This window comes from Choloepus didactylus, chromosome 10 (assembly GCF_015220235.1).
Source record: "Choloepus didactylus isolate mChoDid1 chromosome 10, mChoDid1.pri, whole genome shotgun sequence".
Classification (NCBI taxonomy): domain Eukaryota; kingdom Metazoa; phylum Chordata; class Mammalia; order Pilosa; family Megalonychidae; genus Choloepus; species Choloepus didactylus.
In genome coordinates this window covers 93,939,662-93,964,943 of record NC_051316.1, presented here as the reverse complement: position 1 = coordinate 93,964,943, position 25,282 = coordinate 93,939,662, and the positions used below count along the sequence as shown (strand labels likewise).

Here is a 25,282-nt window from a genome sequence, read left to right as displayed (position 1 = left end):
GGGCCCCGCTAGCCCCAGACTGTCCCATCCGCTCGGACTGGATCTTCTAATTGGAGAGACCTGGCCCAGCCCCACCCTGCCCCACGGTTTTACACTTGAACTCCATCCTCACAACAACCCAGTGAGGTATGTGCTGCCATTAGCATCTTTTTTGAGGCACAGCAGGGTAGTAACCAGCCCATCACACAGCTGGCAAGGTGGCAGAGCTGGGACGACGTGAACCCAGGTGCTCTGGGCCCAGAGTCTACGCTCCTTACCACCCTGTATCCTGCCTCTTTCTTGGCAGATGAAGTTGAGGCTCAGAGGGTTACATGACCATGCAGGTTCACAGAGGCCGTGTGGCTCGACGTTAAGAGCTTGGGCTCTGGTGACAGAGGGACCGGATGGTGCAGATGCTGCTGCTTCTCAGCAACATGGCCTCAGATGGAGTCTCTCTTCCCCTGCCTGACACTGTGAGCTGTGGCAGTGAGAGTCCTGACTTACAGGATTGTCAGGGGGCGAGCAGTGACGTAAGATCATGCAGGTGAAGCTGTTGGTGCAGGGCCTGGCACAGGGGAAGCACGGGCTAAGCTGTAGCTGCCACTAGCGTTGGCTACCTTTTGGGCCTTGGTTTCTCCTCCTGCCACACTGATTGGACCCAGGCCTGAGGTGGTCTTCACAGCTCTGGTGCTGTGCTGCCTCTTGCTGACCCTAGCCCCCAACTCAGCCCTCAGAAGGCCTCCAGATTCCCAGCTGAAGGTGCCAAAAGCCAGGAGTGAGGTGGCCCTGTGGGTCTGGGCCCACATATGGTGGCCCCATGCTGGCTAGCAGGCTCCCCCACAGCCAGCCAGCCTGCTTCCCTGCACCCGTCCAGGCCAGGCTGTAACCTGCTCCTCCTTGGACTGCCACAGGTGGGCATCTCAGAAACTGGCCTGCAGCATGAGATCCTACACAGAGTCCAGGAGCTGCTGGACGTGGCCAGGATCCCAGGTATCCACCCCAGAGCCGAAGGCCCCAGCCTTACCCTGTGGTTGGGGCACTTACTTGCTTACCTTTTGGGATGGGTCCTGAGGGCCGAATCTAGTCCCTGCCAGTCTGTACAGTTCCTCCCCAAAGGAATAGGGATCACCAAGCGCATTGTACAAATGAGAAAGCAGCCCACAAAAATGGAAGCTCTGGGCAGAGTGGAGGGGCCCTCCTGGCCTCCCGTCCCCAGAATCTTTCCTAAACCCACCCTGCAGATCCTGGGCCACCCACACTCAAGGCCCATGGGAGAGAGGGAGACACCAGCCCATACCAGCACCCACCAGGTCCCCGACACTGCCTGTGGTCTGGACATAGAAAGATGCAGTTCATATATTGTGAAGGGGTAAAAGCGGGTCGTAAGACCCTCTGCCCCTATTCAGGAGGTCAGAAAACGGTTTGCTGCCACGGCTGACATGGGGACAAGAATGGGGGTAGGAATGGGGTTGGAATGGGGGTCTCCTGTGGGCTGAGCACTGTCCAGGCACCAGGCATTTGCTGGACACTTTATATGTGTCATTTCATATAATCATATAAACTTTGTTGAGTTGAGGAGCCGTGCGCAGCCCTCAGAGGAGCCCGGCGGGGGTGCGCGCTCAGAAGCCTGTGCCCTGCTGCTTGCGGCGCCTGATTGCACTGACTCTAGTGGCATCTCCTAGACTCCCAGGGAAGGGGGCGGTGGCAGGATCCCTGGTTCTCAGCTGCAGAGGCATTTTTCCAACAATATCCTCATTACTCCCAGGAATTTACCTTAAATATGGAGACCCCCATTACAATGATGGTTTGAGGGGCAGGACTGATATCCTTGGAGGATCTAGTGTCATTGTAACAGCCTTTTAAAAATCTTTAGGGTTTTTTTTTTTTCTGATTATAAAAAATAATAGATTCATAATTCAAAGCATAGAATAAATGAATAAAGTGAAGACTGATCGGAAGGGGGTCAAGGATAGGGTAAGGGTCAGGGATGTCAGTGACACGTAGTACAGGGTAATAAAGAGACCTTGCCTTTTGTCGGGGCGGATTCTGATGTCCTGCTTCGGGGCTGGCAGGCTGGGGTCCCCTCACAGGGCAGAAGGTGGGGGCAGAGTAGCCAAAGGGCTTTTCCTGCCAAGCTGGTCTGTCTTCTGGGTGCTGATCACACTCTGTCCCCCATGCCTGAGCTGGCCCCGGGGTCTTGCACTGCGGCTCCACCACCACACAGCCGAGTGGCCTTGGGGAGTGACTCCCCCTCTCAGCCCAGATTGCTCATCTCCAAAAGTGACGAGTCCTCCTTGCAGGGTGGCTCTGAAGGATCTGGGGGATGCTATAGGTGAGAAGCCCCAGCAAACAAGTGCATGGCTACCCCTGCTAGCGTCCCAGCAGTCCCGTGAGATGGCAGGGCCAACCTGTCCCCCAGTTCAGAGATCAGGCACCCCCTGCTGTCCAGCTCACTGGGGGCATGCAGGGCCAGGGGAGCTCCTAGGACTTGGGATCATCAGGGGGCAACCCTGGCTCAGCCTGTCCCTTTGGTTCCCACAGAACTAAAACCACCTAAGGGTGAGGTCCTCAGGCCTCCGGAGCCTCCCACTGCTCCCCAGGAGCCTCCTGAGTTGGTGAGGCCATCGGCGCCTCCTGCAGAACTGGAGGCGCAGATCTCGGAATGCGTCGTGTGCCTGGAACGGGAGGTAAGTCCTGGGGCACAGAGCCGGGCCATCCTGCAAGCCCCCAGTGCTCAGCCTGCACCTGCACCCTCCTCCCGAGCTCTCCAGGCTCATTTGTTACCTCTGAACAGTGTTTTCCTAATTATATAAGTGTATTATGTTCATTAGAAAATTTGGAAAATAAGGAAAGCAAAAAATACAGGAAATAAAAATGACCCATAATCCCATGACCCAAATATGAGCAATACTGGCATCATTTTCTGGATCTTTTTTATTTTTTTCAAAAGAGGGATTCCCCCTCACACACACACTTAATAAATACATTATGGGAATTTTCCCTATTAAATACTCAACAATATGTTTTTCTCTGTAGAGACTTTGTAAAATTATCCTTTAAAAATTATTACAAAAGTAATGCCTATTGTAAAAATTAAACAATATAATTTCAGTACATGAAATTAAAATCCTCCCTTCTCCACAACTGAGTCCTCCTTAGAAAAGGGGACCACTGTCAGCAGTTTGATTACATGACCTTTAAGAGACCCCGAGATGCCAGGTTACTGTGGGACCAGTTGGTTAGAAATGTAAAAACATGGCGCCTGCTCTCGGGCCCTTTTGGTGGCTTCCAGTTCCTTGATTTTACACAAACACTGGATGGAACAGCCTTGGACACAGTTTGGAGCACATCCTTGATTATTTCCTTAGGATACATTCCTAAAAAGAGGAAATGCTGAAGCACAGCGTAGGCGCAGCCACACAGCTTGTGATCCAGACGACTGGAGTTGTTTTTAGAGCCAAGAATTCCAGGCCTGGGCATGTGCACAAAAAGCAAATAACTGGGAACAACCCCACTGTCCGACAGCAGGGCCAGGTCAAATAGGTTGAGGCCTTTCCAGAGAAAGGGGCTCCGTGCCCAAGACGGGAGGCAAAGAAAGCAAGTGGTAAAATGGATGAAGAATATCATCTCACTTTTATTTAAGAAAGAAAGAGAGTAGGAAGAAGGGAGGGAGAGTATATATGTTTATATATTTTTAAAGTAAAACCTGGGGAAATAGATAACAAACAGTTAACAGAGAGGAGGATTTGATTTTCCCTTTCTCGAGTACCTATTTCTGTGATGTTTTCATGGTTTATGATGACTGTGCTCTCTGATTTTTCAAGTGAAGAACAACAAAGGGTCCTGGGACTGGGAATCAGTTGCCCCATCCCTGGGGAACCAGGCAGGGACAGGACCCAGATGCCACCCCTCTCTCCACAGGCACAGATGATCTTCCTCAACTGCGGCCACGTCTGCTGCTGCCAGGAGTGCTGCCAGCCGCTGCGCACGTGCCCTCTGTGCCGCCAGGAGGTCACCCAGCGCCTCCGGATCTACCACAGCGGCTGAGCGCCAGCCACCCAGCCCAGGCCAGCCCCTCTGGCCCTGCCCCTACCACGGGCAGACCCAGGGCTCCAGCTCACCCCCACCCCCTGCTCTAGCCGGATAAGTCTGAGGCTTCCCTCCCTCTGCCCTGGCCCCTGGCCCCACAGCCCAGGGTGGGGAGAAAACTTTGATCTCCAAGCACGCCTGGGCTGGGGTGGGAAAGTTCCTGATCAATGCTAGACCTGATCCAAATACTGTGCACAAAGGGAAAAGGGCTGGCTCTGCTTCGAACAGGGTCCCTCTCAGCCCGGGGCCAGGCCTGGGGGACGGAGAAGCAGCTGTGCCACCGCCTGAGCAAGGGAATGAGCGTGCTGGCCATCGTGGCTCGACCACTGCCTAGCTGTCTGGTCGTGGGCAGGTCACGCAGTCCAGGAGCCTCAGTGTCCTCACCTGTAAAGTACAGACTGTGTGGTGGGAGTGAGGAGTGTCCTGGCTGAGGATGGGGAAGGCCACAGGCTATGGGGGCTGTCCTCTCACTGGCCAGCCAGAGTGTGTCCAGAGCAGGCCTTGTGCCCACAAGCAAAGGCAGTTCCTCCTCGCCTCCCTCTCTACTCCTGAACCCTTTGGGGCCCCTCCTTCCTCTCCAGATCTGCACCTCCTCGCATCCCATGCAGCTTCAGGGCAGACAATGAGCTTTGCAGACCCAAAGCAGTCAATAAATCCACTTCCAGCATCCCGAGTGATCACTGGGTCCTCATGGGCCCGGGGAGAGGGAAGAGATGAGGTCTGGGGGTGGGGGCTGGAGGAGAGGGGCAGCCTGGCTTTTCTGGGGGAGTGTGCTGTGTGCACTTCAGTCCGAGGAGAGAGATGTTGTTGGCTGTGAACCTCCCCTCCTTACAGCTGGGGGGCCCAGGACCCTGAGGGGAAGTGCGTGGAGTCAGCCAGGGCCAGTGACAACAGCAGCCTCGTTTAGCGATGAGCAGGCTGTGCTCTGTGGGCACAGGGCTGTGTTCCATGCACTGTTGTCGTCCCAGGCAAGGAGGCTAAGGTTGACGGAGGCGGAACATCCAGGGTCTTGCAAATGGGACTTGGCTGTGCTGGGTTTGGAGCCCCAAACCACGGTGACTGCTGAACCCATGCACTTGTGCAGGTTGTTCAACACATAACCCTGGGAGCTGTTCACACTTGCACTTGCTGTAGAGTTGCATGTGTATTATGCATTTTCTGGCAGATGGGCATGAGCAAAGGGCAGACTTTTATTTGGGCTCGTAGCAGGCCTACTTGGGGCACCTGGGCTCTGCCCCCAGCTCACTCAGTGACCCCGGCCAGTCTCGGCCTCGCTTTCCCCTCCATTCAGTGGCGGGTTGGGCGAGACCCTGAGTGAGGCTGGGGGCCACCAGGGGGCGCTGAGTGCCCACCCCAGGCAGCGCGCCCAGCTGGAGAGAGGGGCAGACACTGCGGCAGCGGAACGAGTCTCCCCCGGCCTCCGCTTCCCTACCTCACCAGGCTGCAGGCCAGACAGGCCAGGGCGAATGCCCTTTCCAACATGAGTATTGCTTCCTAGGGCAGGAGCTGGTGCAACCTGGGGCCATCAGATGGTTTCCCCTTGGCCCCCACACCCTCCTGGGCACAGCTCGCTTGGCCAAGAGGGAAAACTGAAGCCTGAGGCCACTTCGTGGAGCCACTTGGCAGAGCACAGTGTTTTGTGGGTCACTGTGAATCCTCACTGGGGCTCTAGAAGAAAGGGCCTCTCCCCCGCTTATAGTTAAGGAGGCTGGGGCCTGTTTAGTAACTTGCTGAAGACAGCACCAAGCCAAGGGCTGAATCTCTGATCTCTGGTCCCCAGCAACTCACCCGAGGGGGGACCGGTCCCCAGTGCTCGGCCATCCTGACAGGCTGGACACCAGGGATGTGGGTTGCTGTGAAGCCTGTGGTCCTGCACAGAAAGCACGTGGCCCACAGTCAGGGCTCGGTGGTGCTGGCTGTGAGCAGGGGTCTCGAGAGGTGGCTGCGTGGCTCCCGCCGGGGCCTGAACCCTGAGGCTGCTGTCCCCCGCGGCCTCGCTCGCACAGGGGGCTGCCTGAGGGGCACCCGGCACAGCTCTGGCTGCAGAAGCTTGCTGGATGGTCACCAGAGGCCGGCCACACACACGTCCCAGTGGGCAAGTCCCTTCCTTCTGAGCCGTGGTTTCCTCCTCTATCAAATGGGAGAACACCGACTACGGAGCTTGATGTACTGAGGTGTGTGAGGGTTCCGAGAGGGAGGCCCCAGCCCGCCAGCCCCCCCAGCCCACCTGACAACACACACAAGGCGACTGGCTTTAAAGCATTTATTGATTAGTAGAAGCTTAAACAGTTTGCGTAATATTTCCAATACAGAATCTGGGAAGGATGCTTGGAAAACCCCAAAAGAAGGCACTAGAGGAGAGCATCTTAAGATGGAATGTGTCAGTAGAAAAGGTTAGTGATGTGTTTAAGGTTGGGGCTGGTGGGGAGGGTCCCTGAGACCAGCCACCACCGCACGTCTTGTGGGTCTAAGGCCCCCACCCACCCCGGGAAGCAGGTCTAGGGGAAGGAGGCTGCAGGGCTGGGGGTGGGGGGTGGAGAGGACCCCGACCCGGGCGCTGAGGTCATCAGTGTCTCCCTGCCCTCCCTCCCCTCACAGCAGGCTCGGGCCCCTGCGGGGTGGGGTTGCCAAGCTGGGGCTGCTCCGGCCTGACCTCACCTCAGGAACAAGAAGTTGAGGAAGAGAGGACAGGCTGGGCCTGGAAGTGACTCACAAAACATTTCAAAAGGGCCTGGAATTTTCAGAGTGCGGTGACTTGGTGACTCAGAGGCAGCAGGGGTCAAGCCATGGCCCCTCTCCCAAACCCTCAGAAAGGGCCAGGGGTGGCATCGTGGGCAGCCATGGCCCTCCCTCTGGCCCTCAGGAGTCCCATCCAGCTCCCCTAGGGCGGTGAGTACCTTGGGGGTGGTCCAGAGAAGACGAAGCCCACAGCCCACTACACCTCTGCCTTTGTGCAACTTGCCAGCCTCCCCTCATACTTGAGGCCCCAGCCGGAGGCATGAGTGTGGGTGCCAAGGAGAAGGGGGGGCCGGGGGAACCCCAGAGACCCACAGATCCCTGGCAAGTTGCAAAGAGCTGAGGGTGGAAGGAAGAGCTGGGGACCGGGGGAGAGAGGCAAAAGCCCTGCTCTGGCTTCCCACAACCCTCACATCTGCCAGCTCGGCTTCCCACTCCAGCGCCCACTCCAGACACTGTTGTGTCTCCCCAGAGGCTGCCTCTTGCCTTTCCTCGGGACACCTGCCCCCCACAAACCAGCACATTGCCTGCCTTTCGCTTTCCATCCCCAAGCCGCCTCTATGAGGCAGACCCCAAAAACCCGCCTCTACTCACAGCAACCCCCAGCCTGGCTCCAGCCCGAAGACCCCACTCTCTGTCCTCGCCCATGATCCCCCCACACCCCCAACAGCATCTCCCCTCACTCAGCAGGGAAGGTGAGGCCAGTGTCCACTCCCAAAACTGCCTTCAGGGCCCAGCTGGGAGGAGCAGGGAGGACAGAAGTACCCACGTACGGGGCCACAGCATTTCCTCCAGTTCCAGCAAGCCCCAGCGTGAATGGACAAGAACTCGCTGGCTTTGAGTCCCAGGACACAATGCTTTTATCTCCCTCTTTCCGAGAAGGACGGCAAGGCCCGTGAAGGAAATGGGGGCCACGGAGGAAGGGGCCCAGGGAGCAGGCACCCACTGGGAGCTCCCCAGCCCCCCTTCACTGTGCCCCAGCTCCCAGCATAGGAGGAAAACCCCAAAACCAGACCCTGCATCGGAGATCATCCAATAGAAGAGAAAACAGGGAGCAGTAAAGTGTTGACCGAACCCAATAAAGTGACTCAGACAGGCCCCTCTCAGCCAAGCCCTGCGGCGCCATACCAGCCCCTGCCCCTCCCGACCCTGCAAGGCAGAGCTGGGGGACCCCATGCTGGAGCCGAGCCCAGCGAGTGCCCCATGTGCTGTGTCCAACAGTGCCGGGACGGACCGGCCTAGAACTCAGTCTGCACTCCCGCGCTGTCCTCGGTGGTGGTATGGATCGGGGGGCGGCTACCAGGGCTGGACACCTGCTCTCCCGTCTCCTGGTCACTGGGCTTGGGCAGCTCAAGGTCCACGGCCTTTCCAGGTGGGAGATGCTGGAGGGGTGAAGCTGGCGGCGAGGAGGCCTCGGGGCCTGCCTCGGGCTGGGGACTCTCCTGGGAGGGGCCCCCGTTGAGCAGGGGACCAGCCAGCGGGGGGCTGTCGGCCCGCAGATCCTGAGCCAGCAGGCCACGGAGCTCGGTGACACTGTCCGGGGACCCCGGGGACGGGGGCTCAGGGCTGGCCTCTAAGGGCAGCCCTTCCTCCTCATCCTGGACCACAGATACCACCTGCTTGGCACGCCGTCGCTTCTCCGAGACGGTGGCTGCTTCGGGGGTGCTGGGGCTGCCACTGCCCCCACCGTACTCCTCGCCCCAGTCGATGGGCACACCCTCAGCCAGCAGGTGCAGGTTGGGGTCACTGTTGTGCATGACGATGCTGTCCCGATACAGGTTGTGCTTCCTCTGCACTGCGGCCTCCTTCACAGCTGTGGGGCCAAAGCGGGTGGTCAGCAAGGCTCAGCCCCGAGATCCCAGCAGCCACTGCACCAGCCACTGCACCCAAGCCAGAGGCCTGCTGACAGCCCATGCGGGTGTCTGGGATTGCACAGACAAGCAAGCTGGGAAGTGACTTATTCCAGGCTCACTGGAAAGTGGGAGCTGCGATCCCAACCCAGGGCCCAAGCTACCAAGCCCCTCTGTTATCCAATCATCCCTAAGATGCCCAGCAATGCCAAGGACCCACAGAGAAACTAAGGGACAGAGATGTGACACTACCCTCCTGAAGCCACACGGCTGAAAGTGAGCTGAGCCCAGCCACACGGAACCTGTACCTTTGCTGACCCTACTGGAAGAGCCTCTCAGCCACCATCCCCTTCCTGGTGATGATCCCAACAGCAGTGGCGGCTGCGGGGCGGTCACCACCCCAACCCAGCGGCTGGCCCTCCCCACCTCGCCCACCCGGCCCCTACCCTGCATGATGTCCTTCATGACGGTCTGCAGCACCACCTCCTCATAGGTGTTCTCCACCAGGATGAACCTAGCAAAGTCCTCGAAGATCAGCTCCTGGAACCGTGGCAGCTCCTGCCAGGCAGGGTGGGTGTGTGGGGAGCAGAGACAGGAGGTCAGGGCTGGGTCGGCAGAGCATCCACACCCAACCAGGGGCCCTGGCAGGCCAGGCTTCTCTCTCAGGGACCAGAAAGGGGACGACGGCCCGCGAGGCTGGAGTGGGTCGGGGGGTAGGGGAGCACTCACCGACTTGCAGGTGGGAGCCAGCTTCTTGAGCAGGAATGGGATGGTGATCTGCAGCAGCGCCTCCCGGAAGAAGCGCTTCCGCACGGAGCTGCTGTCGTAGTCGTATTTCTGCCACAGGAGGGAGGGGTCTCTAAGTCAGGGGGCTCTGAAGCCAGAGCAGGGGGCCCCGCCAGCCTCTGGCAAGACGTTAGACCAGTGGCCTCAGTGGCCTCATCTGTAATACAGATCAGAGTGGGACCTCCCCCCAGGCAACAACCCTGCAGCAGCCCGTGGAGGGCTCGGGGCGTGGCAGCTCACTCACCTTCAGGACCCGCTCCAGGATCCGCTGAATCGACTTGCAGAGCTCCTCCTTGGTGGGCCCCTTCCCCAGCTCCTGGTGCAGGAGGGTCTCAAAGGTGTACACGGCATTGTCCATTTGCTACAGGGGACACCACGTAAACGTGACCACAGCCCCTTCCTGCGTGCCTCTGACAGAATCCCCAGACAGCCACCCAGGTCCACCAGGACGGAGGGAGGGCAGTGTGTGCTCAGTCATTTGTTCACTCACTCACTCGCATAGTTACTGTCTCTCATGCACCTGGCATGAGGGGGGCTCTGGGCTCAGATTCTGCTCAAGGACACAGGAAACCCGGAGGCCCCAGGCCCTGTGGAGCCTGCAGGAAGGGGCTTAGGGAGCAAGGGGAGCTTCCTAGAGGAAGAGGTCTCTAAGCTGAGACCTGAAAGATGAGGCAGAGCTCAGCAGGTGAACAGAGAGATGGGTGCTCCAAGCAGAGCACGGGCAGCAGGAGGGAGCAGCCAGGAGGAGCCCAGGGCTGCAGCGTGGTACACAGGAGGGCAGGCGGCCAGGAGTCAGGCCGCCGTGGAGAAGGGGCCTCTCCTGTGGAAAGTTGGGAGTAGGGGGTGTGGCGGGCATTGGGGGCAGCAGCCTCGGGGCCCACCTCACGCATATGGATCTGGGCTCGCTGCTTAAACACGGATGTGCTGGACATGTCAAAACGCTGCTGCAGCCCATCAAGCCGCAGCGGCTCCATCTTCTCATAGCAGCTCTGCATCTTGAGGGGGTGGTATGCCAGCTGGGACAGTTTCTCCATGTACTGCAGAGAGGAAGGACATGTGAGGCCTGAACTGGGGATCACCCGAGTGGCCAGGTAGCCCCACTCCCCACCCCTCCACCTTGCCTGGGCCCATGGAGTCTTCCGGCCACCAGGGATGGTCATCTGGCAGTGGGGGGGGGGGGTGCCCACCAGGGTATGCACCAGAGGGCCTGAGACAGGAGAGGCCTGAAGGCAGGGCACACAGTCCAGCAGCACTGCGCCAGGGAGAGGGGCCACCCGCATGCTGGAAGAAGGGTTCTCATCCCTTCTGGGGTGCTGGGTGACTTTGAGCAAGTTGCTCACCCTCTCTGAGCCTCCATTTCCTCCACCTCAAAATCAGGGAGTGTTGTTGTTGATCTCTAAGGTTCCTTCCAGTTCTCAAATCATACGATTATTACTGTCTGTGGACTCCCAATTTGGGTTGCAAGAAACTAAGATTACAGGACCAAACTCTTATCTGTGCCTGGCAACTATGTGGCAATCCAGGCAGATTACCCCAAAATGGGGTCTGTGAAAGAACGTTCACCTGGATAGCTGAGGGCAAGTTAGAGAAGACAGTGTGTCTCCACTTGCAGAGTGCATGACTTGATATATATGATTTAATTCTACCTTGTTAACTATATTACATCCAAAGCTTGTCTTCCCCACCCCTCCCTCCCTCCTTTTTCTGTTATTTTTTATTTTATATTTAGCAGCCCTCTTTGGCTTATAAAGGCTGGTGGCAGGGAGCTGACAGCCCTACTTTCCTCTAACTGCAGGCCTCCAGCAGGACTTGCCACAGTTTTGGCCACACGGAGCCTGCCCCTTGTCTGCAGCAGACCCTCTCCCTTTACAGGGTAATCCAGGGAGGGGAGGGCAGGCCCACTCGGCAAGGCCCTGCTGGGGGAAGACCCGAACATGGCCAGCAGGACACGGGCAGGGCCACCCCTGTGCCAGGGCCTCACCTCGCCCAGCTTGTCGATGCCGCCCTCGTTGATGACGTTGAGGTTCATGTCAGTGACCTCCTTGAAGAAGACATCGCGCACCTCAGTGAAGCCCTGGCTGGTGGGCACCATCAGGGCCTCCAGGATGGACGGGATGTAGGGCTGCACGTGGTTCCGCACACACACCTCCGCCTTGGGGAGGATGAAGGCTGCGCCGGAGGGGAGCCGGGTGAGCCAGGGCCCCTTCCGGCCACCCCAGAAGCTGGACGCAAGGGCATGGTACGTTCTCTTTTTACAATAAAACCACTGGTGACAACATCAGCAAGCAGAGCTCATAAAGATAAATCCGTGCAGTAAACATTATAATAGAGTATTCTGAGGTTGGACCCTGATGTTTCTGAAAGTGTGATGGCAAGAAAGCAAGAAAACGGCAAGGCCAAAGGCGTCAGCAGTTTCCTGCTTAACTAGGGATAGTGGAAAACTAATCTGTGGGGTGTGTGCTCCTTCATCTAAAAAAATACAACACTTCAGCGGATTCAATGAGCTTCATGGTTCTGCAGAAACTGAGCCAGAGCCTGTTCTGGAACCGGCTCTGCATGTCTATGTAAAAGGCTGTCTTCCCCGCGGGACATTCGAACAGAGCCACTTTTACCCAGAGGGGTTCTGATATCCTCCCCCCTGCCCAGCTAATGCTGTGTATTACACAAAATAAATGCCAGCTCTCGGTCCACTGTCCAACCCACAGTGAACGCCACTAGCATAGAACAACCGGCAGGAAAGTGACAACTGCTAAAACTGCACATGGCAAAATGTGTTGTGGGTGACAGCAAGCTAAAGGAGCCCATCTGGCTGGGAACAGAAAGGAGCATATATTGACCTGGAAAAGTCAGACTTGCTGAAAGCAAATCATCACAAAATTAAACAGATGTCTGCTAAAATTACATGCAGTAAAAACTGACTAAAGATGAGCAGATGACTTCAACCTAAACTTCAACTTTAGATCTTCAAAATCTGGCCTGTGGAAAGCAGGTCTGTAGAAATAGCCACAGAAAAACTCACAGGGGTTGGAGGAATAACCTCTCAAATTGGGTTTTGATTTTTAAGAGTTATCAATGGATGGAGACACTGCCCTGAAATTTACATGGAAAAGAATCCCACCTGGTAGAGGCCTCCATGAAATAACACAAGTTGGGCCCCGCCCCTGGAGACCCGTGCTTTGCGGCCACCGGCCCAGCGAGGGGCCTGCCCACCTCGGATCTTGCTGGCCAGGTGCTCCTTGGAAGTGATGATCTGGTCCATGTCGGTGCGGATGACCGCCTCCATGGCCGGCCGGGCCTGCTGCAGCTTGGACAGCACGTCCTCAAAGCGGGCCTTGGCCTGCTCGTACACCAGGCGGTACACAGCGTCCGAGATCTGTGGGCAGAGCCGCGAGATCAGCGTTGGGCGGAGGGCTCTGGGCCAGCTGTGGATACCCCACCCACCCCCAGGTCCCAGGCTCGCCCACCTGGATCCACTGCCGCTGGCGCTCCTGCGGTTTTCCCTTCAGCCGCGGCGCGAGCTCAGCCTTCAGTTCAGGGCCCAGCTCCTCCATCACCAGGTTACTCAGGATCTAGGACAGGGAGGCACAGTCGCGGCAGGGGTTGAAGCAGGCCCGGCTTGCATGGTCTCCGCATTCCGGCAAGCACAGCCACCTGGGCCTCTGTGGTTTCTCCCCCATCCCATGCTTGGCCCTTTGCTCCATGTTTGCTGCTTTATTTCTCCTGAGGTCCCAGACCTATCGGCTTGGGAGTCCTGCCTCAGGGATCTTTGCACATGCTGCCTCCCTGGGACACTACACACGGGGCTGGGTGGGGGCTCATTTGCTGAATGTCTATTTCTCCTGCTAGGCTGAGAGCTCCCTGAGGGCCAGAGCTTTGTACATCTTGTTGACAGCTGCACTCCAGCACCTGGTCCAGCTCAACAAATGAACAAAATGAAAACACTTCTCCACCTGGAGGATCCACCTCAAACCCCAAGCTGCCCAAACCGGAGCCCGTCGTCCATTCCAAACCTGCAGCTCCCCAGAGGCCCCTATCTGTGCCCAGCCCCACTCTCTGGACCCTGAGTTCAAGCCAGGTGGCGTCCGCAGTCCCTCTGCCAGCCCTTCTGGCCTCACCTGCACCTCATTCCCACACAGCATCTCCCAGGTGCCATACAGCTCCTTTGACTGGCGATACATGCGGATGGCGTCAGTGAATGCAGGGCCCTCCACCTTGGAGTCCTCAGGGATCCCTGTCCAAGAGAGGGAGGGAGAGGGGCGCTCAGCACAATGCCCTAGTGACCTCCACCAAGACCAAATGGCTAACCAACAACCCCCTACACACACACACACACACACACACACACACACACGGGAAAGGCCGCTGTGACTCCCGCCATCCTTGCAGTAATCGTAGCAGCAGCAGTGGTGACGGTAACGAGCCCATCACCCCACCTGCATCCTCTGTGCCTCCATGAATCCTCCCACCACCACCAGTTTGTGAGCTTTACTGTTAACCCCATGTGAGGGTGAAGAAACAGACAGTCCCAGGGTTTGACCAATGGTATAGACCCCCTCCCGCAAGAGGTTGACCAGAGATCCTTGCTCCAGTCCAGGCAGCAAAGACCCCCTTACTTTCCAGATCAAGAGTGTACCTTTTCCTGTAAAGAGTCAGAGAGTAAACATTTTCGGCTTTACAGGTCAGACATCTCTGCCATAACTACTCAGCTGTGCCACTGTGATGCAAAAGCAACCACAGACAACACGTCAACAGATGGGCATGGCTGTATTCCAAAAAATAATGTTTTACAAAAATAGGCAGCAGGCCAAATTTGACCTGAGAGCCTTGCTCTACATCATCGAACCCAAAGGGGCCTCAATTTCCTCTTCTGAACAATGACCCCTGGCCTGGCCTCATACACCAGCTGGGAGGGTCCACAGGGCTGCAGCCAGCCGTGAAGTCCGAGGGAGGAGAGCAGGCGGGCACCACACTTTGTATTGGGAACTGGAGTAACCTGTCAGTCCTGCTGCCCCCGCCAGGCATGGGCAGGCACAGGGTCTGGCCTGTTTGCTGCTGTGTGCCCGGTCAGGGTCTGGCACAGAGGCTAAAAACTTCATTAAGGAATAAATGAAGGGGTTTATTACTGATGATGACTAGAAAAAACAATATTCCCATATTTCTGTTATAGTTGGTGATGATGTCAGCAGCCCGGTGGTTTTGCCCTCCCACCGCATGCTGTCAGGTGGGTCAATGAGAAAGGCGTGGACCTCCAGACTCAGGGCTGGGGAGGCAAACTGCAGGAAGTTGCAAAACCCGACACCGCGAAGAACGTGGTTCGGCACCACAAGCCAGGCAGGGGGTGGTTTCCCCTAGCCTCAGGCTCTGACCACTGCCCCCCAGACCCGGGGGTAGGGGAAACAGCAGCCTGTGCATCAGAAATCCCGGCTCCCACTGCGATGACCATGAGGTGAGTCACCCCCCACAGAGAAAAAGTCCCTCTCCGGAGCAGGGAGGACCACGCCAGGCTGGCCACAGGCAATCAGTGCCTGTCGGGATGGGAGAGAGCTCAGCAGTGGGGAGCACGAGGCCCGGCCCTGCATGGCTGGACTGGCATGGAGGGGCACGAGGAACTGGGGGTTCAGCAGGGGAGATAGGAGCAGAGCAGGGATGTTCCGGCCAGGTGGCAGGCAGAGGAGAGGGGGGAGTCCTAGGCCCAGTGCCTGGGTAGGGGTGGGGTCTCCTAAACACCAGGTTTTGCCTGGAAAATCAGGACTGCACATTCACATGCGGCCTCTCCTACATCAGGGCATTTACCTTCTGCACCTGGTCAGGTGTGCAAAGCAGGGGCCACTTTCCAAGAACAGGAAGGTGAGGCCGGGGTGACAGGAGGCAGGCTGCTGATATTCTAGGCCCTGGCTCCGGCCAGTCAGAGACATGGCCTCAAGCCAGTCCCCACTCCCCGGTGCTCCTTGGGACCCTCTCTACTCTGCAGGCTAACGAGTGAGGGTCAGCCCTGCTGAGCCCAGCCCTGAGCCCAGCACCAGGCACACACCAACTCCTTTAATCCTCAAAACAACCTGTGAGGGAGGGCCTATTCTTAGCCCCACTTTCCAGATGAGGAAACTGAGGCTCAGAGAGGCACAATTACTTGCTCAAGGACACACCGCTAAGGAATGGCAGCACCAGGGCTCAAACCCAGGACTGTCTGACTCCAGCCAGACCTGGAGACATCCTTCCTTTGGGGTCCTGAGGGTCAGGCTGGTAAAGGAAAACTGTACCCCTGAGTCAGGAAGAGGCCTTGACCTCAGTACCTCAGGCCCACAGCAAGGACTCCGCTCCATGAGGGCCCCGGCTGCTTCTTGCCACCCCCAGCTGCTCCAGGAATGCAGGATGTGAGAGGGGCCCTGGGTTGAACTGGCGTCCACCCAGCCTGGCCTCTCTCTCCTTCCCACCCCCCACTTCCTGGCAGCCCCCGGAGTGAGCAATTCCAGGCTCAACAAATTCCAAGCCCAGCCTGCAAGTCGGAGGAAGCAGAGAACTTTCCCACAGTCCTCAGGGTGGAGGAGAGGACCTCACCAAGATCCAGCTTTGTCAGCAACTGCCCTGAAGCACAGGGGACACCCAATCCCATAGCTGGACACCTTCCTGTCACAGGATGCCCCTTCCTTCCCAGCCACCACACTCCAGGCCCAGCAGCTCTCCCCAGGACCCCTTCTGCCCACTCATGCCATGCCCAAAAGCCTTCCCACAGCCTCCCAGCTGAGCGCTCACTGTGCCAGGTGTGGGACCACATGCTTTGCCCAAACCACACCTTTATTTCTCTGAGAGCCACATGAGGTTGTGCTTAGCCCCCCTCATATACACATGGGAACCAACGGGTTCTGTTCCCCACTTGCCCCTACCTCCCCCTCACCTGGCCTGGGGTAACCCCGTCAGGTCATCCATGGCCAGTCGGCCTTGGAAACCTGGAGAAGGTGGAGCTGGGCCAGGGAAGGAGGAGCAGGGGGAGGAGGGTGGGAGAAGCCAGGCAGCCAGAGCCCTGAGCACCTCCACCCGGTCTCAGCCCCACAGTCCCCAGGGGCCTGGGAACAGAAGGCCCTTTGTGGGTGGGCAGGGCCCGGCCCAGGTGGCAGGGGATGGCTTGATTGAAGACCTGGTTCCACCCACCTGGTAGGTTCCAGGCAGGGGAGGGGCAGCTCTGGCGGGCCGAGCAGGATGGGTGGCGCGAGCCAAGTCACCGCAGTAGCCAGCCCGGCCTCTGAGTGTCAGTGGCCACACTGTCCACCACCTGTGTGGACTGACCGGACAGAGCTGGTGCCCATGGAGTGCAAGGACAGGAGGATGGGGAGGGGGAGCTGCCTCCCTCTGCCTCCCTCTCAGAGATCCAGGTCACCAGGAAAGAAGTCCAGGATCCAGGACAGGGTCGATCCTCCCCCAAGATGCCCTACCCTTGCCTTGGGGACAGTCATGAGCCTTTTTAATCAAACTCCTTAGAGCCCTACAATGCCCTCCGACCTGACCCTCGGACCCACTCCAGCCCCCTTCCGGCCGCCCTCTCCCCACTGCGGGGCTGCCCACAGGTCCTCCTCTGTACTGCTCCCACCTCAGACCTCCCTTCAGGTCCTACTGCTTCTGTCTGGAACTCTCCTCCCTGTGCTCTGTGGCCAGCCATCCCTCAGGTCTCAGCTGGACCATCACCTCCTCAAGGGAGCCTGCCCTGGCCAACCCTCCCCCCACCTCAAGGCTTCTGGCGACTCTTGGCCAGCCCTCAGCACAGCTGTGACTCATCACCCCTGCTGTCCTCATCTGCTTAACATCTGTCCCCACCCACCCACCCAGGATGGCCAGCTACACAAGGCATCCTCAGTGCCCAGCCCTGGGCCTGGCTGAGTAGACATTTTTAAATGTTTGTTGAATGAATAAGTGATCTGGACAAGAACTCATAACTTTACAGATGAGAACAGTGAGGCCCTGAGGAAGGAAGTGAAGTTCCCAGATCACTCTGCACATTGGTGGTAAAGAAAAAAAATATATAACAGCCAACCCAGCTTGAGCATTGAGTGGACTCTCACCGTGAATCCTCAAAAACCTGTAAGACACAGGAAGGGATTATTATCCCCATCCTACAGAGGCTCAGAGAGGTAAACTGGTCTCCTAAGGTCTCGTAGCTAGAAAGTGGCAGCATCAGAATTCAAACACAAGGACAGTGATTGAGGGTCCAAGGGCTCAGGAAGCACACCCTTCTGTGAACAATTTCCCAAGTTTTTTTCTGAACCATGTAGCACTATGTTTTCATTAAGGAAGAAGGTTAGAGGTGGTATCACAATGGTTTCTTACAACCCCAGAAGGAAAAGAACTCATAGAGCAGGACTGCCACACTGCACTCAGCCACTAGGTGTCGCTGCTCAGCAATCTGACCCAGATAAAGGCCCCTCCCTCCCACATCTGGCACTCACCATTGTTGCAGTGTCGGATGCAGTCCTGCAGGACAGCCTGCCACTTGTCCTGCTCAGCCTCTGTCATCAAGCAGAAGTAGTAGTGCCGTGCAGAGGGGTGCCAGAGGATGACTGGGAACTGCGTTGGGCACTTGAGAATAGGGGTGGAGCCCGATTTTGACGTGGTCCCTGTGGAGACAGCTCCTGGTAGTGGGGTTCCACTGCAGTTCCCCTCGGCCCCCACTCTGAGAGGCAGGCTCATGCCCAGAGAGGGGTGGCCTGTCCTGGAGTGACCAGCCAGTCCGTGGGGAGGCAGCACACTTCATGCTGGCTGTGTCCTCCACGGCCTGGCTAAAGGAGTCAGATTCCATTGCATCATTTAGCCCCATTTCTCAGAGCTGGTAATACACCAGCATCCACCTCCCCTGGGGTACAGTTCCAAAAACAGGAGCAGAGCCCTCAGAGGTTCAAAGGCCACACATTACCTTCGTGGGTTTCCCTTCAAATTTCAACCGTGGAGGCCAAGCAGGGAGGGAGGGATGGGGGGGTGGGGGTCAGGGGTACAAAATAAATAAAAAGGGATTTTTCTCTCTCTCTTTCTATTTTTTTGGACAATGATATTTGAGGTCCACTGACATAACTGGACCTGTGCTCTGATCGCCATGGTTCTGTTAATACAAAAATAACAGCTCTCCTTTGTGCCCTGCTCTAGGATCAGCACACACATCGCCTCGCAGGGTCTGCCCAGCACCCCAAGGCTGGTCCCCTTAGAGCCCGTGTTTTGCAGATGCTGGAGAAACTGAGGGTCAGAGGGAGGAAGTACCTTGCCCAAGAAGGCACTGCAAAACAAAGCCAGAGTCGGCACTGGAATCCAGGAAGGGCAGACTTAAGCCAAGCCCTCGACCCTCACAGGGGAATTACTCCCAAGTCCAGGCTGAGGCATAACCTTCCCCAGGCTGGCCTCCCCTCTGCCCCTCAGTTTCCCTGGGATCATCTCAGAGGCAGATGCTGTCCCTCTGGGCTTCTGGGGGGTCTCTGGCAGGGTGGGATAGAATCGGGACGTCTAAAATAATTACTCCTCACATACAGCGTTGAATTGGCAATTTACAAAGCAGTGTCACTTGGACTGTCTTCTCCTGGGAGACTCTTAAGGACTCCAGGGGGAGGGAAGGGCAGAGAGGGAGAGTCCTGCTCCACCGCTGCAGGACGGAAGCCTCAGGAAGCTGTGGGACTCAGGTGGGGGTCCACATGGGTGCAGCCCGATTCCCTAGGTGGCCTCACTGTAAACCCCTACCTCTCCAAAGCCACGTGGCCTCTCCTCTGAGGGCCCAGGAGGCTCCCTGCACCTGCTGACAGCTCTAGGCCCAGCTGTACATTTCGCAAACACGGGGCCTGCAGCCCCTGGCTCAGGGCCACCCCCTCCCAGGACCAACTCCCAGCACGTCAGCCTGGGATGGATGGTCCTTTACCTGGTAAGGAGTTGCCAACAAGTTCCAGGTACTGGTCCACGGAGGTGAGGATTTTGTAGCCTGCACTGTTGATAATGACTCGGGGTGGGGCCTGCCGCTCATAGGCCTGAGGAGGGACAAGAGAGATGGTCCCTAGAGGTTAAGAGTATGGCCAAGCCCAAATGCCAACCCAACTCTAGCTCTGGGGCCCCGTCGGTGTTGCCTGTCTAAGGGATGGAGGAGGAAAAGGAGAAGAGGAGGAACAAGAGGTTCCACCACCGCTAGAGACAATGTGGCGCAGGGAGCCAGACCCAGGCCCTGGGCTCAAATCCTGGCTCCATGTGGTATCTTCTGGGCGATGCTGAAGTGAAGGTTCCGTAAACTCCCATGCCTCAGGTTCCTCATCTATAAAACTAGGGTAATATTGGTTCCAACCTCCCAGGGCCATGTGAGAATTGAGTGAGTTAACCCACATAAAACATTTAGTCCAGTGTCTGGTGCATGGCAAGGACCTGTTGTTTTCACTTCTGCTACTAAGGCCTCTGTTACTAGTAGTTCTGATGTAATAGCTCATAGAGCAGGGCTGCCAAGCTGCATCCTGCCACCAGGTGTCACTATCCAACATATTTCTAGAAGTTACTCAGAACTTCTAGGGCAGTGCTTCTCACTGTGAAGTTCCTTCTGTCAACAACAGCCTGGAAATGCAAATTCCTGGCCTTACCCTGGACCTGAATCAAAACCTATGTGGATAAGCCCAGCAATTTGCTCTTCAATGAGCCCTCAAGGTGATCCTGATGCTTGCTATCTTTTAAGAACCACTGCCCCTAGGGTATGAGGTAGCTCCTGACCATGATGCTCTCCCAGTGATTTGCCTTGAAATGGGGGACTCAGGCACTGAGCCTTTCAGGTTGCTCTGGAGAAAGTTTTGGTAGAAGAAACTGGGTCTGTGGCTCATCCAGGAGGGCTTCCCCAAGGGCCCAACACAAAGATAAGGAACAATCAGCCCCCACCTTCTCAGACCTGACCTGACCCTGGCAGGGCAGGGGCTCCTAAGGAACGGATCTGGAAGGAAAATGGAACCACAGCCTGGGGAGCAGAGGGAGAGAGCGATTCCTCAGGGGTGAGCTGAGGCAGGGAAAGCCAGCTGTTTTCAACAGCTTCCTGTGGCTGCTGAAAAAAGCAAGCATGGAACAGCTCAGGGGAGCAGCAGGAGGCCCAGCCAAGAAGCAGACAGTGGTGAGGGCAGGGCCAGGTCCGGGGCCGCTGGAGATGGAGGGATCTGGAGGGACTAGAGTGAGGATGGACAGGATCTAGTGTTGAATTGGTTATGAGGAGAGACAGAGTCAGAGGTGACCCCTGACAGCTGGGTGCCTAGATGGATAGAATGCCATTCTGAGAGGGAGCCCAGGAGAGCAAGCAGGTTGGGGAGGTGGAAGGGTGGGGGAGATGCCAAGGCTCTGCTTTAGTCCTGGCAACAACTGAGAGAGACCCCAGGCGGCAAGCTGTAAGGGTCTGGAGCCTCAGATTTAGGAGTGGGGGCCCCAGTGGTAATAGTGTAACAGGCTGGCCATGGGAGTGCATGGAGACATGAGAGAAGCAGGCCTGGGAGGGGCGGTGGGCCAGTGGGGACTCACCACTTTGTTCTCGTAGAGCACCAGCCCGTAATTGTGGGGCACGAGGCTGAAGCGGTTCCTCCACTTCTTGTTGTCCTCCTGGTACTGGAAGAGGTTCCCCGAGAAGATGATGCGCTCATCCAGCGGCACCTGGGGAGCAAGGGAGGGGCGGGGAGTGAGGCCCAGGAACCCCGCCTTCTCACGGAGGAATGGGGTCCCCCAAGGAGGTGACAGCCAGTCAGCAGCACCCCTGATGTCACTGAGTCTCCACTGCAGCCGCCAGGGCAGGGCTGCTCATTTGGCAGATGAGGAGAGTATGGCTTAGGGCAGTGACAGAGTCTGCCTGGTGTCCAGGCAGAGCAGTGGTGAGGCCAGGACGCAAGCCTGGGTGGCCCAGCGACTCAGGGCCCAGCCAGGACCAGGCTTTCCCGCTAGCGGAGTGTGCTGGTGTGAAACGTTATGGACCCAGAAAAGGCACGATCTTTTAACCCAATCTCAGGGTGGAACCTTTTGATTGAGTGTTTCCATGGAGATGTGACTCACCCAACTGTGGGTGGAAACTCTGATTGAATTATTTCCATGAAGTATGGACGCCGCCCATTCAGGGTGGGTCTTGATCAGTTCACTGGACTACTTAAGAGAACTCAAGAGCTAACCCAGATGCTTGCTGACACTTGCAGATGCAGACAGAATGACATTTGGAGATGCTAAGCAAAGAGATGAAGCCCCGAGTTTGCCCCAGAGAAGCTAGGAGAGGAACCCTAGATGCTTAGAAAAAAACATCCTGGGAGAAAGAAGCAAGGATGAGACAGAGGAGCTAAGAGAGAGGAGCTAAGACAAAAGCCCAGAGATATTTTGGAGAAAGACATTTTGGAACACAACCCAGGAGCAAAGAACTAGCAAACTCCAGCCACGTGCCTTCCCAGCTGACAGAGGTGTTCCAGACACCATCGGCTGTTCTGCAGTGAAGGTATCCTCTTGCTGATACCTTAGTCTGGACACTTCTATGGCCACAGAATTGTAAATTTGTACTTAATAAATTCCCTTTATAAAAGCCAATCCGAGATCGCATGAGACCACAAAGGGAGCAACGGCTTGGGGCACGCCACGCGGCAGTGACGCAAGTAAGATGGCAACGGCTACTTAAGTGAGTCCGTTGCTCAGGCTCTCGTAATTGAGCTCTCGTGTGTCCGTCGTTTCCGCAGGCCACCTCTTTCCTGGTGGGAGCTGGTCGCTGACCTGGCCTGGGGGCGGAGAGCTTCCCAGAGGCGCGACGGCTGCCTCGCTGGCCCCGGTAAACCCTGGTGGCCCTTGGTCTTGAGTGGGGCAGGGAGAGCGCGCTGGCAGCACCCGCCCGAGAATACCAGCTTTTCTCACCTACTGCCTGTCTGGTTGTTGAGTGAAAATCCAAAGGAAGATAGCTGTCAGCTGAGCTCTTAACAATGCAACCACAGGATGCGAGGTCTGCAAATCAAATATGTTTTCCCAGTTGGCAAAGGGAGATGTAGTGTGGAGAGAAGGAATGGAATTTCTCCAAAACCATAGCCCAGATACCTCACACTCAGAAGAATTCCTTTACATGTAATTACTTGCATGAAGATTCCACCCTCAGATCCACAGTGACACAACATGCATCAATTCCCATGAGAAGGAAACCATCTTTAAGCAAACCACTTGGCAAAGTCTTCAGTGATCAGTCTTTTAATAAACATAAGCAGGGTCACACTAGAGGTAAATCCTATGAATGCCATCAAAATGCTACAGCCTTTATTAAATATGCTGGCCACAAAGAATACAATAGAACTCAAACTGAAAATAAACCATACAAATGCTTTCTATGTGGGAAAGCATTCATTGGATTTACTGACTTTCGACAATATGAGAAAACAAACGCTGGAGAGAACCCCGATGAATGTAACCTATCTGGAAAAGCCATCAGTCAATCTTCTAGTCATCAACAAAATGAGAGTATTCACTCTGGAGATAAACCCTATGAATGCAATACATGTGGGAAAGCTTTCATTTATTTTTCTATCCTTAGAGTACATGAGAGAACACACACTGGAGAGAAACCCTATGAATGCCATCTATGTGGGAAAACCTTCAGCCGATAGTCTAATGTTAGACAACATGAGAGAACACACACTGGAGAGAAACCCTATGAATGCCATCTATGTGGGAAAACCTTCAGCCGATATTCTAATGTTAGACAACATGAGAGAACACACGCTGGAGAGAAACCCTATGAATGCCATCTATGTGGGAAAACCTTCAGCCAGTATTCTCATCTGAAACGACATGAGAGAACACACGCTGGAGAGAAACCTTATGAATGCCATATATGTGGGAAAGCCTTCAGTCAATCTTATTATCTTAGACATCATGAGAGAACACACACTGGAGAGGAATGCCCTGAATGTTATCTATGTGGAGAAACCTTCAGTCATTATTCTCATCTTAGCCAACATGAGAGAACACACACTGGAGAAAAACTGTATAAGTGTCATATATGCAGGAAAGCCTTCAATAGTTGTTCTGCCCTTAAACGACATGAGAGAACTCACACTGGAGAGAAACCCTATGAATGCCATACATGTGGGAAAGCCTTCAAAGATTGCTCTACCCTTAAACGACATGAGAGAACTCACACTGGAGAGAAACCCTATGAATGCCATACATGTGGGAAAGCCTTCAAAGATTGCTCTACCCTTAAACGACATGAGAGAACTCACACTGGAGAGAAACCCTATGAATGCCATACATGTGGGAAAGCCTTCAAAGATTGCTCTACCCTTAAACGACATGAGAGAACTCACACTGGAGAGAAACCCTATGAATGCCACAGATGTGGGAAATCCTTCATTGATATATATGCCCTGAGACAACATGAGAGAACTCACACTGGAGAAAGACCCTATGTATGTAATCTGTGTGGGAAAGCCTTCACTCGACCTTCTAGTCTTCAACATCATGAGAGGACTCACACTGGAGGGAAACCCTATGAATGCAATACATGCAGGAAAGCTTTCATTGATTTTTTTACCCTTACGCAACATAAGAGAACACACTAAAGAATCCCATTGAGTGCCATGCATGTGATAAATCCTTAGTTCAATATTCTTATCTTAAACGTGAGAGAATGCATGTTGGAGAGAAACCCTATGAATTCCATACATGCCTTCAATTATTAATATTAGGGAATGCACACTGGAGAGAAACCTATGAATGCCATGTATGTGGGAAAATCTTCAATATTCTTATCTTACAGAACATGAGAGAACAAACAGCTGAAGAGAAACCTTATGACTGCCCTACATGTGGGAAGTCCTTTAGTCATTGTTCTACCCTCAGACAACATGAGAGAACTTAGTCTGCAGAGAAAACCCATGAATGTCATCTATGTAGGAAGCTTTTGCTCATACTTCTGCCCTCAGGCAACATGAGAGAATGCACAGTAGACAGAAGCCATAAGAATGTCATCTGTATGGGGACACGTTAATTTTTCTAAACTTAGGTAACATGAAATTATTCAAACTTGAGAGGAAACCTATGAATGTCATCAGTTTATGGAAGCATTCAGTCAGTATTCTCACCTTAGATGGAATGAGACAAGTCACACTACAAGTATTGAATATGGAACAGATTTCAACCATAGTTTTAAACTTTAAACACATCAGAAAATTTACACACTGAAGAGATGCTATGTAATCAATACAGTAGTGCCTTTAGTCATCAGTACTATTTTAGTTAATATAGGGAAACTTGTATAGGAAACCACCCATAGGAATATCATTTTTGTAGCAAGGTGTTATTTGCTAATGCGGCTGGAATGCAAAACACCAGAAATGGATTCGCTTTTATAAAAAGCATCTGCTTGCTCCCAGGTTGCAATTCAAAATGACATTCTCCATATAAAAATGTAACTTTTGAGGGGTGACAATGTGATTGGGAAAGCCATATGGACCACACACCCTTTTTTCTAGTTTATGGATGGATGAGTAGAAAAATGGGGGAAGGAAAAAAATAAAGTCACCCAGTGTTCTTTTTTACTTTAATTGTTCCTTTTCACTTTAATTTTTGTTATTATTTTTGTGTATGTGGTAATGAAAATGTCAAAAATAAATTTTGATGACTGCACAACTATATAATGGTACTGTAAACAATTGAAGATACACTTTGTTTTGTATGACTGCATGGTATGTGAATATATCTCAATTAAAATGAATTAAAAATAAAACAACCATATGGCCACTATCCCAGTGTCATGCTTGTAAAAGATGTATTAAATTAAAAGATGCATTAAATATTGCTGCTAGGTGCATAATTTATGTTAGAAATCTTTAACATAATCCCTTTATTTTAATCCT

The 25,282-nt window shown here is 54.8% G+C and overlaps 2 protein-coding genes across 5 annotated transcripts in view; one reads left to right on the top strand and one right to left on the bottom strand.

Annotated features, from left to right (window-relative positions):
* LRSAM1 (leucine rich repeat and sterile alpha motif containing 1) overlaps window positions 1–4,761 on the top strand; it is a 51,923-nt gene extending 47,162 nt beyond the window's left edge. For 2 of the 4 annotated variants that reach the window (XM_037798000.1, XM_037798001.1), the window contains 3 exons: window positions 891–969; window positions 2,521–2,666; window positions 3,901–4,761. In XM_037798000.1, the coding sequence (XP_037653928.1) occupies window positions 891–969; window positions 2,521–2,666; window positions 3,901–4,026 (351 nt within the window). In that variant the 3' untranslated portion in view covers window positions 4,027–4,761. The other 2 variants (XM_037798004.1, XM_037798003.1) reach the window with 2 other exon arrangements.
* A 1,556-nt stretch (window positions 4,762–6,317) lies between these two features.
* The window catches only part of NIBAN2 (niban apoptosis regulator 2), a 58,665-nt gene continuing 39,700 nt past the window's right edge, over window positions 6,318–25,282 (bottom strand). The window contains exons 3-14 of the mRNA XM_037797999.1: window positions 20,937–21,065; window positions 19,324–19,429; window positions 17,876–18,043; window positions 13,556–13,671; window positions 12,905–13,009; window positions 12,651–12,813; window positions 11,422–11,609; window positions 10,322–10,477; window positions 9,685–9,801; window positions 9,384–9,491; window positions 9,101–9,212; window positions 6,318–8,617 (exon numbers count right to left, since the gene is read on the bottom strand). Of these exons, the coding sequence (XP_037653927.1) occupies window positions 8,043–8,617; window positions 9,101–9,212; window positions 9,384–9,491; window positions 9,685–9,801; window positions 10,322–10,477; window positions 11,422–11,609; window positions 12,651–12,813; window positions 12,905–13,009; window positions 13,556–13,671; window positions 17,876–18,043; window positions 19,324–19,429; window positions 20,937–21,065 (2,043 nt within the window). The 3' untranslated portion in view covers window positions 6,318–8,042. The remainder of the gene's footprint in view (window positions 8,618–9,100; window positions 9,213–9,383; window positions 9,492–9,684; window positions 9,802–10,321; window positions 10,478–11,421; window positions 11,610–12,650; window positions 12,814–12,904; window positions 13,010–13,555; window positions 13,672–17,875; window positions 18,044–19,323; window positions 19,430–20,936; window positions 21,066–25,282) is intronic.